Genomic DNA, 12,497 nt, shown 5'->3' with positions numbered 1-12,497 from the left:
TAATCCCTTTCTTTATAGGAATTTTCGGGGTGATAGAAAAAAGCAGCGATTCGGAAATTAAAAATTATTACGCATTTTTTTACAATTTTTTCTGGATAGAAGTTCTCATATTAACAAAGTAAAATGGAGTAATTAAATAAAATGGAGTAAATAGAGTATTAAGAAGCCTACAATGACGTAGTTAAATAACATATTGTATAAATATAATTTCTTTTTTCCAAGAACTTTTTTCAGTAAAAATTAGTCATTAAATATTATTATGTTATTATATATTGCACAAGGTGTCATGGAACGAGCAATCTTAATTTTAATAAGATATGATTTTCACGAAAAAATCTTTCATTTATTTACAATTGAGAAATCGTTTTCTCTTTATTTTTTGATCGCGAAAATATTGAGTTTAAAATAAAATTGAAGAATTTTTTCAATTACGCGCAATAACGGCCATTTATATCTATAACGACGTGAGAGGATAAAGGATTTCGGCGATAATGAAAACATCAAAGGGGATAACTCGACTCGTAAAGAACCACGATACAATCGACATATAATCGACGATTACAATTACGCGGGACACCCTGTGAATAAGTCCGTGCGGCTTCATCCTCCCGCATCGCTTTTATCCGCAGTTCTACTCTCACACAGCTCCGATCTTCTCTTCTTACTCCACAACGACCGCCACTTTAGATCCATTGCCCTCCGTCTTTCTTCCCTGCCTTTTTCTTCTCTGTTGCCGCTACCCTCTTCCCCTCTCATCGCGGGTTATTAGTTTCAGTTCGGAACACCGGCGTGTACTCTTGCCAGAGTGGAGAAAAAAATCGGGTCAACCGTGACTCGGCCTCACTCCTCTCTTTCTCTCCGCCGACGCACGTAGCTCGAAGGATGCAATTACAATACAATTATCCCTCATCCTCCGCCCGTCCTCCCCTCTCTCTCTTTCTCTCTCTTTCTGTCTCGTCTATTTACCAGATTTCGAAAGCGCGATTTCTGTTTCGCGAAACTATCCGTATTATGAAAGAATTACATTAGGTGGGGGAAAAGAAGAGGAAGACAGAGAGACAGGAAATGGGGAGTAACAAGGGTCGAGTGCTTGTTCAATCGATTTCCATTTCAATCGATTCGTTAACGGACCTGTTTTCGCGAGCAGAGTCGACTTTAACCGCTGCAATCCTGCTTCTCTTTGTTCTATGAGTTGCCGAGATTGCAAATGGTTATAGCGTGATTTTAACGCATTTAGGAGAAAAAGTCGTTAGACAGAGATCTCATCGTAAGTTTATTTTCATTTTATTCTGCGCATCTCAACATGATACGCGATTTGTTACTTAATTTCCGTTAACCTTTACAGTAAGTTGTATAACCATCAATTGGATTTATGAACTTAACTTTAGCTCTTATCTACTTTTCAAGTACTAATATAATTCCCCTACCTTTTAGAAATATAAATCACAGGTTCACAAATTTCCCGAATAAAATTTTTAATAAAAAGATATTTTTTCTTCAAGTACTTGATTAAAACAATTAGGTTACTAATAACGAAAAAGCTTTAGATTAATTTCAACAAAATTCTTAACATAGCCACTTCCTTTTTATATGATTTATTCTACAAAGATCTCACCCATGAAAATGCTGCGCGATCGCAAGCAAGGAAACGTTAATATGTTAATGATAGAGCTTTCAATTTTGTCTTGATATGTTGTTAATTCGGACCCGGAAAGACCTGAGGATGGCGATTATAATGGAACGAAAAAGGGTACGAAAGAAATAAAACGTCGGAACCGCAGACTTGTGCGATTTGATAGCCGTAACTGGCCGGAAATACATTAGAACCGGACGTGGGTCAACTTCCTGTCAAACGCCGACTCTTTTTGCGCCAAGTCTCAGTTTCAGTCTTTCCTCTTTTCATGTTCCTCCTTTTCACGAACAAACCAGACGTGAGTAGCTTAACTCCCTGGTTTTGTTAGCGAAACGTGCATCATTATACCGTTATATAACCCACGGACAGCTATTTCCGATGCACATTAAGCGTTCGTATACGGGATGTCCTAAAACTATCGTTGTGATACTTGCGGAACATATTTCATGAATTTAAAGTTGAAATCTAAGAAACAAATTTTTCATTTTAAGATTAATTTTTGTATAAATTTAATAATGTTTCTTGAGAAGATTTTTTTTAAATTAAAAACAAAGATATATTATTTACGGATTCATGGTAAGAAAAGAGGGTGATTTATAATTTAAAACATTGATATCACAATAATAGTAATAATATGCAAATGTATATAAATAATAACAGACACGAATCCAAAAAGGCAATCTTTAGAGATATTGATGAAGTCCGTCGAAAATTAAATCGACAGAGAAATAATCTCGTTCACACGGGAATAATTGTTTTGCCGAATATACGATATAAATTCGCTCACACAGGCGCGTGTAAAATGTAACGCAGCGAACCGGAAAATGGTGCCTCGAAAATATTTCGCGAAATATCGCTGCTACCGCCGAAAACGACGGTTGATCGATCACCCACATAGCGACGGTTCGTAGAGCCGGGATAAATGTTCCATCAAACTCGCTCATAAGCGTTTTTTCGACCGTTTCGCCTGTTGGCCTTGTATATCTCACACCTACCTATGCAAATCTATTCGCGTATCTGAGAATCGAGAATTGCAAAATAATAATGGAAATTAGCGAGGTCAGTCGGAGAGATGATCAGTCCATCTCTCGATATAATTAATTCAAAAGTTATTTCGTCAACTTCAAATAAATCTCTATAAAATTATATAAATTTTTAAATGTAATTATTTCAAAATTGTCTTTATTTCTGAGTAATATACTGCATTCAAAAATAGTCTCTATAAAATTGTATAAATTTTTAAAAATCTATAAAATTATATAAATTTTTAAATGTAATTATTTCAAAATTGTCTTTATGTCTGAATAATTTACTAGATTCAAAAATAGTCTTTCTATATTTCTCGAAAGAATCGTTCGTTGATTATCATCGTCATTCTGAAAAAGGAAGGTCAGAAATCAGACGTCCGTTAACCTTATCCTTGCGGAGGATAGATCGATCAATTTTGGTTGAAAAGAACGGAGAATCGAGAACGAACCGAGTCACGCTAGGAAATTCGAGATTCCATCATGCAGGAAGGGTGAAAAAGACTCCTAAAGGAGACTCCGCGTTTTTCAAAGAATTTCCGGCAAGTGTCTTTTGAGCAACGCATACACACGTGCACACATGCACAGAGGCTTTTATCAGATTTATATTTCTTGATAGACAGTGAGCGCTACTCTTTTGGGACTTGCACTATTACACATCCAGAATATTTTAGAAAACAAAGTTCGATATTTTTAAAATACATGCAGTATTGTTGGAAATATATGTGTCATTGAAAAACGTAATTTCTTTTTGTCGAGAATTAGTCGAAAAATAAATGTTTTTAATGAAATCCAAATAAATGATGTCGAAGCTATTAAATTTAATAATCCTACGTTACAACGTCATTCGCAAATTAAATTGCTGCTCTGAGAGAGAAATTTACTTGAAAAGCTAATTGAAAAGAAAGAAAATGAAATCCGCGTAAAACATTTTTATGGAAGAGGAAGCTGATACTTTTAAAATACATGTTATACTTGAAAATATTGTGTGTATATATATATATATATATATGTGCTGTTGAAAAGCGTGTCTTTTCTATCGGAAATGAAGAATAAATCTGTTTAATTAACGCAATCTAAATAAAAATTGTCGAAGATATTTAATTTAATAATTTTACATCGTGCGATAACAATCACAAATTAAATTATCGGGAGAAGAGAAAAATTCACTCAAAATTTGTCGGAAAAAACGAAAAACTGGGGACACCGTATATTCTAGGCAAACACAGATTGGATTCGATTCTGTCTCTTTTTCTGTGAAAATAGTCGGGAATTAAAACGACGCCCCATCCGCTTCTTTTCTAACGCGAGATATTTGTCCATTTATCTATTCCAGACTGCATATCTAAACGGAAGATAACGGTGTGTCGACTGTGTGGGGCATGTGTACAGGTAGGGTAGACAGGAACACGAATATCATCGCCGTGGCGAGGATTTTGTGAGGCAGCCGGAATAACAAACGATTCCGAGAGCGACTCGCGCGCACGACAAAAGAATATTAATCCCTCGGCGTTGTGTACGTCGTGTTGGTGCGCCGACATTAGCGTATTCGACCTCAAAAGCCGGTGTTGTTTGCCCAACCGAATCATACACAAGTAGTTCCCGACTTGCATGATTAATGCTTTCCCGAAAGTTGCCGTGAGAAGTGGTGCCGGTCGTGTGCGAGTCAACACGTCACGAATTTAACGACGACGGTGCTATTATTACGAAAAACGAAAATTGTCAGGAATCAAGAAGATTTCTCTCGCGGCCAAAAATAGTCCCTATTAACTAGAACGTTTTTACCTTCCCTTTTTCGGAGAATGGAGGGCGAGGAGGAGAGAGGGTAGAAGTGTCAGTCGACCCCGTGCGTGTCTGGTTTGAAGTAAGACTCCAGATTAACCGGACGATAACGCGGTGACGTCTCTTTATATCTGGGCTTTTTTTCGAGACTTTCTTCTCGTCACCGAATTCGTGACCGTCCCTTTGTACCAACGGATATACTCGCGCGCCCTATCTCTCATGAAAGAGTAAAGAAGAGAGGAGGAGGAGGAGGAGGAGCGGTCCGGACAAAGAAACGAGACGGTTCCCAAAGTCAGGGGTCACCTCGGACCAATTTCAGCAATGCCGGGCATTTAAATGGAGCCGGAGTCTGACGTAATCTCCTATCTCTCCTGCTGACGCTCGCATTCCACGAGAGTACCACGATGATCACTTCTCTCTCTTCTCTCCTACGTGTTGTACGTCCACGTGCGTGCACGCCAAATGAAAGCGCACCCTATCCTCCTCCTTGGACGACCTAGCCCGCTGCTTCGCTTCTGTTCTCTCCTCCGTTCTGATCCTCTTTCTCCTCTTTCTCTTTCTCCTCCTCCAGAGTTCTCGCTATCGTGCGATTCATCGCACGATCGCGCGCCGTGTGCCACGAAGAAAGGGCGCTTTCACGAACATGAGGAACAACGTCCGCGCTCCCCCTCCCACCTCTCTTCTCTGGTCATAATTCGCCCTGCTGCAGCGCATACGGAAAAGTTGGAGATAAAAGGGAACGACGAGAGGAATCGCATAAATCGCGTTTTACAGAGCGACGCTTGAAGTGACACGAATTTTAATTGGACTCGGTATGTATCGTATAGTCGACAAAATGTTCAAATGAGCGTTGAATTAAGCGTCGCAGTGAATAAACATCGCGGCAATTTAAAGCGGAGGTACATAATAACTGTTTCACGTCCAGTAATGTTTTAACATATAAATCAGTATTTTTTTTATCGTTACAATCTTTTTTAGAAAAAAAAGAGGAGAAGGGAAACAAGAAGGGAGAGACGGGACATTTTTTATATGAATTGTAGTTCTCTGGGCAGAGAAAAATGCAGTAATTCGCGCGTTAAAACGAATTTTAATTGGGCTTAACATGTATTTTATGTTGTAGGACACTGGAAAATATTTAAACGACTGTCGCGGTAGATAATTACTAGAAATTAAAAAACGGCCGCGTAATAGCTAACATTAAATAATTTTATGCTTTAACGCATAGATATATTACAATGTAAAAACATATACATATATTTAAACATATGTATTTAAACATATTTAAACATATATATTTAATTATTCTTTCATTGTGTATTTTCATAAAATTTTTTTAAATGTACGTCATCAATTTTATAAATTATTTTTTCTCATGATAATATTATACATGTCTGAAATTTGTGTTTTTTTTCTGTTGCAGGTCTAGTAACTCATACTTCTCACGCCAGAAAAATATGGGATGCTCAATAATAATAATGCACGTTTGAGAAAAATAATCTTTTTTCTATGAAATCTTAGCAAACAGATTAATTTACATTTCTAAACTAATGTTTAAATATTCTACCAATTTATTGAATCGTATAAATTAAATTTAAGTCGAATGCTTTTAGCAAGATATGAAAGCAGAAGCTTTTGTTTTAAAACGGAAAAAACTTCTTTTCTCTTTTTGTATATTAATTGATTTACTCTGACTAAAGCTTTTGCTCTATTTTATTCGTAGGATTCATTGTTGCTGTGCACTACATCGATGGAAAGAAGAAAACGCAAGAAAGAGAAAAATACTGAGCGTTACAGGTGGGCCTGATTCTTTGCTCGGCCCGTAATCTTAATGTTGGATGAGCAAAGTTTCAGGTGTGTTTGTGACGTTACATCGCGGCCTCCCCCTTGAATCCCCCTCTCGCGCCCCCACTCCCCCTCCTCTTGTGAGGAAAATAGCGGAGCAGCTACAATCATAGGACTATTTCTTAACAGTACTCTTACGCCTGAAATTTGCTTTTTTTACCTGGTTTCCATGCTCTCTTACTTTGAGAAAATAAAGGTGAGCAAAGTTTCAGGTGTGTGAGTGCGTTAAATTCATCGTACACGTTATATATTCGGCCGTTATATATGCGTTACCATTTAAGCTTGTATTGGATTCGCAATGGTTACCAAAGACAATTCGCAACGGTCGCTAATTAAAGTCATTGTAATTTCACAAAAGCGAGAAACAAAATACACGTACATTGAATTTGTTTCACGACAACATGACATCGTTGTTCGATAAATTACTCTGGATATTGTATACAATGTAGCTGCGGGATCAACTGAATTAATTAATTAAATCAAACTTTATCATGCGATAATTAGCTGTTGTTTATTTAGATATTTCCGCAACGCTCGTGTTATTGAACATAACGAAGCGTATCAAATTATATAACATACGTTTATATTTTAAAAAAGTGTGAAAAAATTTATCCGACATAATTTTTTTATATGTAAAGCATATTTAGTGTTGTATGTGTTGTATATATTAATAAATTAATAAAAAAAGTGTTGTATATATTAATAAATTAATAAAAAAAATTATTATGCGAGTATATGTATAAAAATTTGCAATTATTTAATTGTTATATTAAAAAATTAATAAAAGTTTATTCTTTTTCGCACGGTTTATTATAAAATGTTTGTAAAACGTTCATATCAATTAATAACTGCTAAAATAATATAATAATGTAATAATGAAATAATAATGTGCAATAAAATGTAATAAAATATGAGGCAAATACACGTTAATTGAAACCATCTCTTGTGAAAAAAAATTACTTGTTGCAGATTTATATAAAAAATTGAAATATATTAAATTTTAGAATAGTTTCTTGATTAAGAAATAGAAAATTTAAAAGTGTTATTAAATATTAAGTCATAAAATATCTTACATTTTATATTTCTTTACTGATTTATTATATTTTATATTTCATGTACAAAAATAAATTTATTCATATTCAATAATCTATTATTGCTGCTTAGCGATAAATTTTATCTTCCCGATAATTAATTATCTTATTTCAATGTTGGAGCTTAATTAATAATTTTTTTATATATAAATATATATACACACACACGTACACATATATATATACATATAAAGTAAGAACTTTCATATTAACCTCATGAAATATAAGGTGGTATAAAAATATTTTCGAAAGTACGATACCTGTTTCTTTCCTCTCGCTAAATTTTCGTGCAAAGCACAATATCTTGTCTTTTCCTTTCTCTCGAACGTATCACTTTTACATCACTATTACACAAGTAATATACAATAACTGTTTCACTACTGCATGAATGATTTTCACATTTAACAAAACTATTTGGATTGATACGGATTTAGCGTAACAGATTTAACGCGCGATTTGATCGCGCCATTACATTTATTTGTAATTCATAGCAACTATCAGAATAGCCAACAAAAAAATATTACTACAATATTTTTATTTAGACTCTATCACAAAGCGTCATTTGATTGGACAAAATTTGCGTCGCGCGTTGTGTATTGCAACTGTTAAACGAGGATGTTCCTTAGGTTGACTATCCTGGCCGAAGCAGATGACGAGACGCCATCTTTCAATTTATATTATACATTATTTGTATGTAAAGCATATTTAGTATTGTATGTGTGTATATTAATAATGTGTATATATTAATAAATTAATAAAGAAAATACTATGCGAGTACATGTATAAAAATTTGCGGTTATTTAATTGTTGTATTAAAAAATTAATAAAAGATTATTCCTTGCACGATTTACTATAAAATATTTGTAAAACATCATATCAATTAATAAAACTACTGAAATAATATGACAATGTAATAATGAAATAATAATATGCAATAAAATGTAATAAAATATAAAGCAAATACGTTAATTAAAACCATCTCTTGTGAAAAAAAAATTACTTTTGTTGCAGATTTATATAAAAAATTAAAATATATTAAACTTCGGAATAGTTTCTTGATTAGGAAATAAAAAATTTTTAAATGTTATTAAATGTTAAGTCATAAAATATCTCACAGTTACATTTTATATTTCATGTACAAAATAAATTTATTCATATTCAGTAATTTATTATTGCTGCTTAGCGATAAATTTTATCTTCCCGATAATTAATTATCTTATTTCAATGTTCGAGCTTAATTAATAATTTTTTTATATATAAATAAATATATACACACGTAAAAAACAAAAAAATATCTAACAGATATATATATTAATTTATCAAGTATATATATGTGTAATTATATATGTTAAGTTTTCATGGAAAGTACGATACCTGTTTCGTTTCCTCTCGCTAAATTTTCGTACAAAGCACAATATCTTGTCTTTTCCTTTCTCTCGAACGTATCACTTTTACATCACTATTGCACAAGTAATATACAATAACTGTTTCGCATGAATAATTTTCACATTTAACAAAACTATTTTGGATTGCTACGGATTTAACGCGCGATTTGACCGCCATTACATTTATTTGTAATTCATAGCAACTATCAGAATAGCCAACAAAAAAATATTACAATATTTTATTTAGGCTCTATCACAAAGCGTCATTTGATTGGACAAAATTTGCATCGCGCGTTGCGTATTGCAACTGTCAAACGAGGCTGTTTCTTAAGGTGCCTCTACATGGCAGCATCAAGCGTCGAGCGTCTGCGCAGAAAACCATTACCAGACCATTGCGCATTCATTCTGAATGAGTTAGATTCCAGTTTCTTATGATGAATAACAAACGTGTAAGTCACACGAGATAGAAAGAATTAGATATTCCAATATATAATACTTATTAAAATTAATACTTATTAACATTATACATAATACTACTATTATAAGTAAATTAAATATGTTATAGAATATTACTACATCAATGCATCATGTTTTAAAATCTAATCAAACATTAAAGAATTAATTTTCATGAATTTTTCTTGCATGCTTTTTGTAACATACACAGTCCTATTTTATATATTTCTTATTATATATCTCCACGTTAGAAGTATTTTATAACATTGTTTTTATAGGCAACAAATTTGATACTTGTAAAGTTTGTATGTCAAGTATATGAAAATAAAATTTTAATCATGATTACATTAAGGATTGGTATTTGATCATCATTAATTCACAGTCTAAAACTTCTTATCCTACTAATGGTAAATATTATAATTGATTAAATTATATATCATGTATTAAAGTATATATTATATATTATATAATAATATACAACTATTTTTGTAGCTGGACTCGAACTCGTTTTGAATCTGCGCAATGGTGTTTTGAATCTGCGCAATGGTACCGGTTTGGTTTTCTGCGCAGATGCTTGACGCTTGATGCTGCCATGTAGAGGCACCTTTACACTCAGAATTCTTTATATTTTGTATGGATCCATACATTCAAATGATTGACAATATTCTGTGATATTTAAGGTATCTAATAAGTCTTTTACATTTCTTGAAAATAAATCATATTTGAAGTCATTAGGTTGGATATGGAACTTATCAATACGTTTGAAAATATCCAGAATATTGCAATTGACTTTGATCGTTAATAGTTCCCGAGATCCTAGAATCCTACGATTAACAACTTGAGGATTTTTTATCCAGATTGCAATGGATTTTTTTCCAAAATTGCGAGACACTACTATTGGTGTTCTCGCTAGCAATCTGTTCAAAATTTATTTTTCTATCTATTACTAATATATGTAGATATTAAGAAGTATAGTGATTATTTATCATTTTGGCATTGAAGTGCTATACCTGGTTGTTTAGAACCAAGACTGTAAAAAAGAATTTGCATATATCATTATTTTATATTTATTATTATATATTTATTATTTTATTATATTATATATGGAGGGAAGCGTGGCACTGTAGGCAGCGCACTAGCCTACAAAGCCAAAAAGTCCCGGGTTCGATTCCCGAACCGAACTAGACTAGACTAGAGCCGAAAAATTGTATACGCTCTAAGGAATAAGATAGAAAATAATATAATATATATATAGTTATTAATTAATAATTATTAATTAGTAATTATAGATACCATCATATTTTTTTATGTTTCTTTGATTGGAAGTGGCGTTGAAGGTTAAAACGGTGAGGTGTCTCATATTTGCATAAACTGCAAATGTACATCTAAAAATCTATCCGTTTCACCGTTTGAGTATGTTTCTGTTGTTTTATTTATTTGTCTCTTTCTTATTCCCATTGTTTTCCTTTCCTATAATTTTTTTACTTCCTTTGTTTTTAGTGGTTGAATTCTCCTTTTGGCTAAACATATAAAAATTAATATTAAAAATTAATAAAAATTTTAATATATAAATAAAAGTTTAATATATATATAAATGAGACTCAAAGAGGAGATGAGGAAGGAGAATTTACATATACAGGACCAAGAGGGACCAAGAGGGTTATAGATTATGTTATTGTAAATGATCCTTGATGTAATAGGAAATAGGGGAGAGGGTGGACTCGGACCACATGCCTTTGATCATAGAGCTGAAAGAAGGAGAGGAGGAGTCGGCAGGAAAAAAGGATGAAGAAGAAAGAAGAAAAATGGTAATAAGATAGGATAAAGAAGCAAGGCAGATGTACAAGGAGAATACAGAGAAGACATTATGGGAAGATGGTCAAATGGAAGAGCAATCAATAAAGGATGCTGGGCAAAAAAAGGAAAGGAAGGTGGCTAAAAAATAAATTATATAAAATTTAAATAAATGGTAAAATATAATACCTTGTTTTGTTCCCTATGTCTCCTAAGGCTCTCTGTTTTTTGTATGTACATTCAGCTTCTTTTTCAGAGAGACGTGGACTATGCCGTCTTTGTTTATCATCTAAAATTAAAATATAAATTAATTCTAAATTTAATTTGATAAAGATTAATATATATAAAAGAAATTTATAGTAGGGAAGGCCCAGGGTAGTAGGGAAAAAATTAATTCTTTAATGTTTGATTAGATTTTAAAACATATCATTGATGTAATGTTTTATAATATATTTAATTTACTAATAATAGTAGTATGTATAATGTTAATAAATATTAATTTTAATAAGTATTATATATTAGAATATCTAATTCTTTCTATCTCGTGTAATTTACATGTTTGTTATTCGTCGTAGAAATTCGAATCTAATTCATTCAGAATCCTGCGCAATGGTACTGGTAATGGTTTTCTGCGCAGACGCTCGATGCTTGATGCTGCCATGTATAGGCACCTTTAGGTTGGCTACCCTGGCCGAAGCAGACGACGAGACGCCATCTTTCACAAGATTCACGGAAGGACATTCGCTGTCGCATTATTTTGTCGAAAATGATCAATCCGATGAGCATGTTTACTCGCCAAGCGGTGAGGAGATTTACGACGAGCGCAATTCGCAGGGGCGGTCATCATAATCCTTACGACGGTATTCCTGGATACGTAAGTGACAGTTTGTCCGATTACATAACGTTGAAATGTAATTTGAAGTATATATATTATATATATATTTTATGCTTGCTGCGTAAATATGTGATAATTATTTTATCTTTTCATACAGAACATGCCATTTAGCACACAAAACAGGCATAAATTGTTGCTCTATTTTATGCTCTTCTGCGGCAGTGGATTCTCCATTCCCTTCTTGGTAATCCGTCATCAGTTGTTGAAATGAATTTCTGGTACGTATCAAGAATGTCACTTCTAACTCGATACTTTCTTTGATGTATTACGTTGAATTTCATTGAGAAATATCATTAAAATTATAATCTTTGATGAACACATGAGACTAATATATGTATATGTAATAATAATAATACTGTTTCAGGTTATCTGGCTGTGTCGCACTAGTATAGTACCAATGCCATGAGCATTATTTGGCTATATAAACATTATTACAATAGAAAATGTATGTGTTTATAATAAAAACAATTCTCTAATATATATATGACGTTTGTTAAATTCAAGCTTATTTTAAAAATTGCATTATTTTTATTATAAACTTAATTTTAACAACAGCAAAATTAATAATGATAGTAATTCAATTTCTACTACCTTACA

General features: G+C 32.8%; 1 protein-coding gene and 1 long non-coding RNA gene across 11 annotated transcripts in view; both read left to right on the top strand.

Moving 5' to 3' along the window:
* LOC145961178 (uncharacterized) overlaps positions 1-7,016 on the top strand; it is a 154,882-nt gene extending 147,866 nt beyond the window's left edge. For 6 of the 10 annotated variants that reach the window (XR_014435578.1, XR_014435575.1, XR_014435584.1 and 3 more), the window contains one exon: positions 5,861-7,016. This is a non-coding gene — a long non-coding RNA (uncharacterized LOC145961178). The remainder of the gene's footprint in view (positions 1-5,860) is intronic. The other 4 variants (XR_014435580.1, XR_014435576.1, XR_014435581.1 and 1 more) reach the window with 2 other exon arrangements.
* Positions 7,017-11,688: 4,672 nt separating this feature from the next.
* On the top strand, positions 11,689-12,380 carry Cox7c (Cytochrome c oxidase subunit 7C). The gene is made up of 3 exons (XM_083081078.1): positions 11,689-11,879; positions 11,998-12,118; positions 12,265-12,380. Exons 1-2 carry the CDS (start codon positions 11,772-11,774, stop codon positions 12,109-12,111), a joined length of 222 nt encoding a protein of 73 aa, XP_082937204.1. The 5' UTR covers positions 11,689-11,771; the 3' UTR covers positions 12,112-12,118; positions 12,265-12,380.
* The last annotated feature ends 117 nt before the right edge of the window (positions 12,381-12,497 follow it).

Source organism: Camponotus vicinus, unplaced genomic scaffold (genome assembly GCF_025532165.1).
Source record: "Camponotus vicinus isolate PSW18456_S1 unplaced genomic scaffold, iyCamVici1.0 SCAF_1, whole genome shotgun sequence".
NCBI lineage: Eukaryota > Metazoa > Arthropoda > Insecta > Hymenoptera > Formicidae > Camponotus > Camponotus vicinus.
The sequence above is the reverse complement of the archived record's forward strand: the minus strand, read 5'-3'. Positions and strand labels throughout refer to the sequence as shown.

Excerpts from the sequence above, each read along its gene's own strand:
- Cox7c (XM_083081078.1), top strand. The coding sequence starts at position 11,772 with ATGATCAATCCGATGAGCATGTTTACTCGCCAAGCGGTGAGGAGATTT. Across the intron at positions 11,880-11,997 it reads ACGACGGTATTCCTGGATAC|AACATGCCATTTAGCACACA; the intron begins GTAAGTGACAGT and ends CTTTTCATACAG.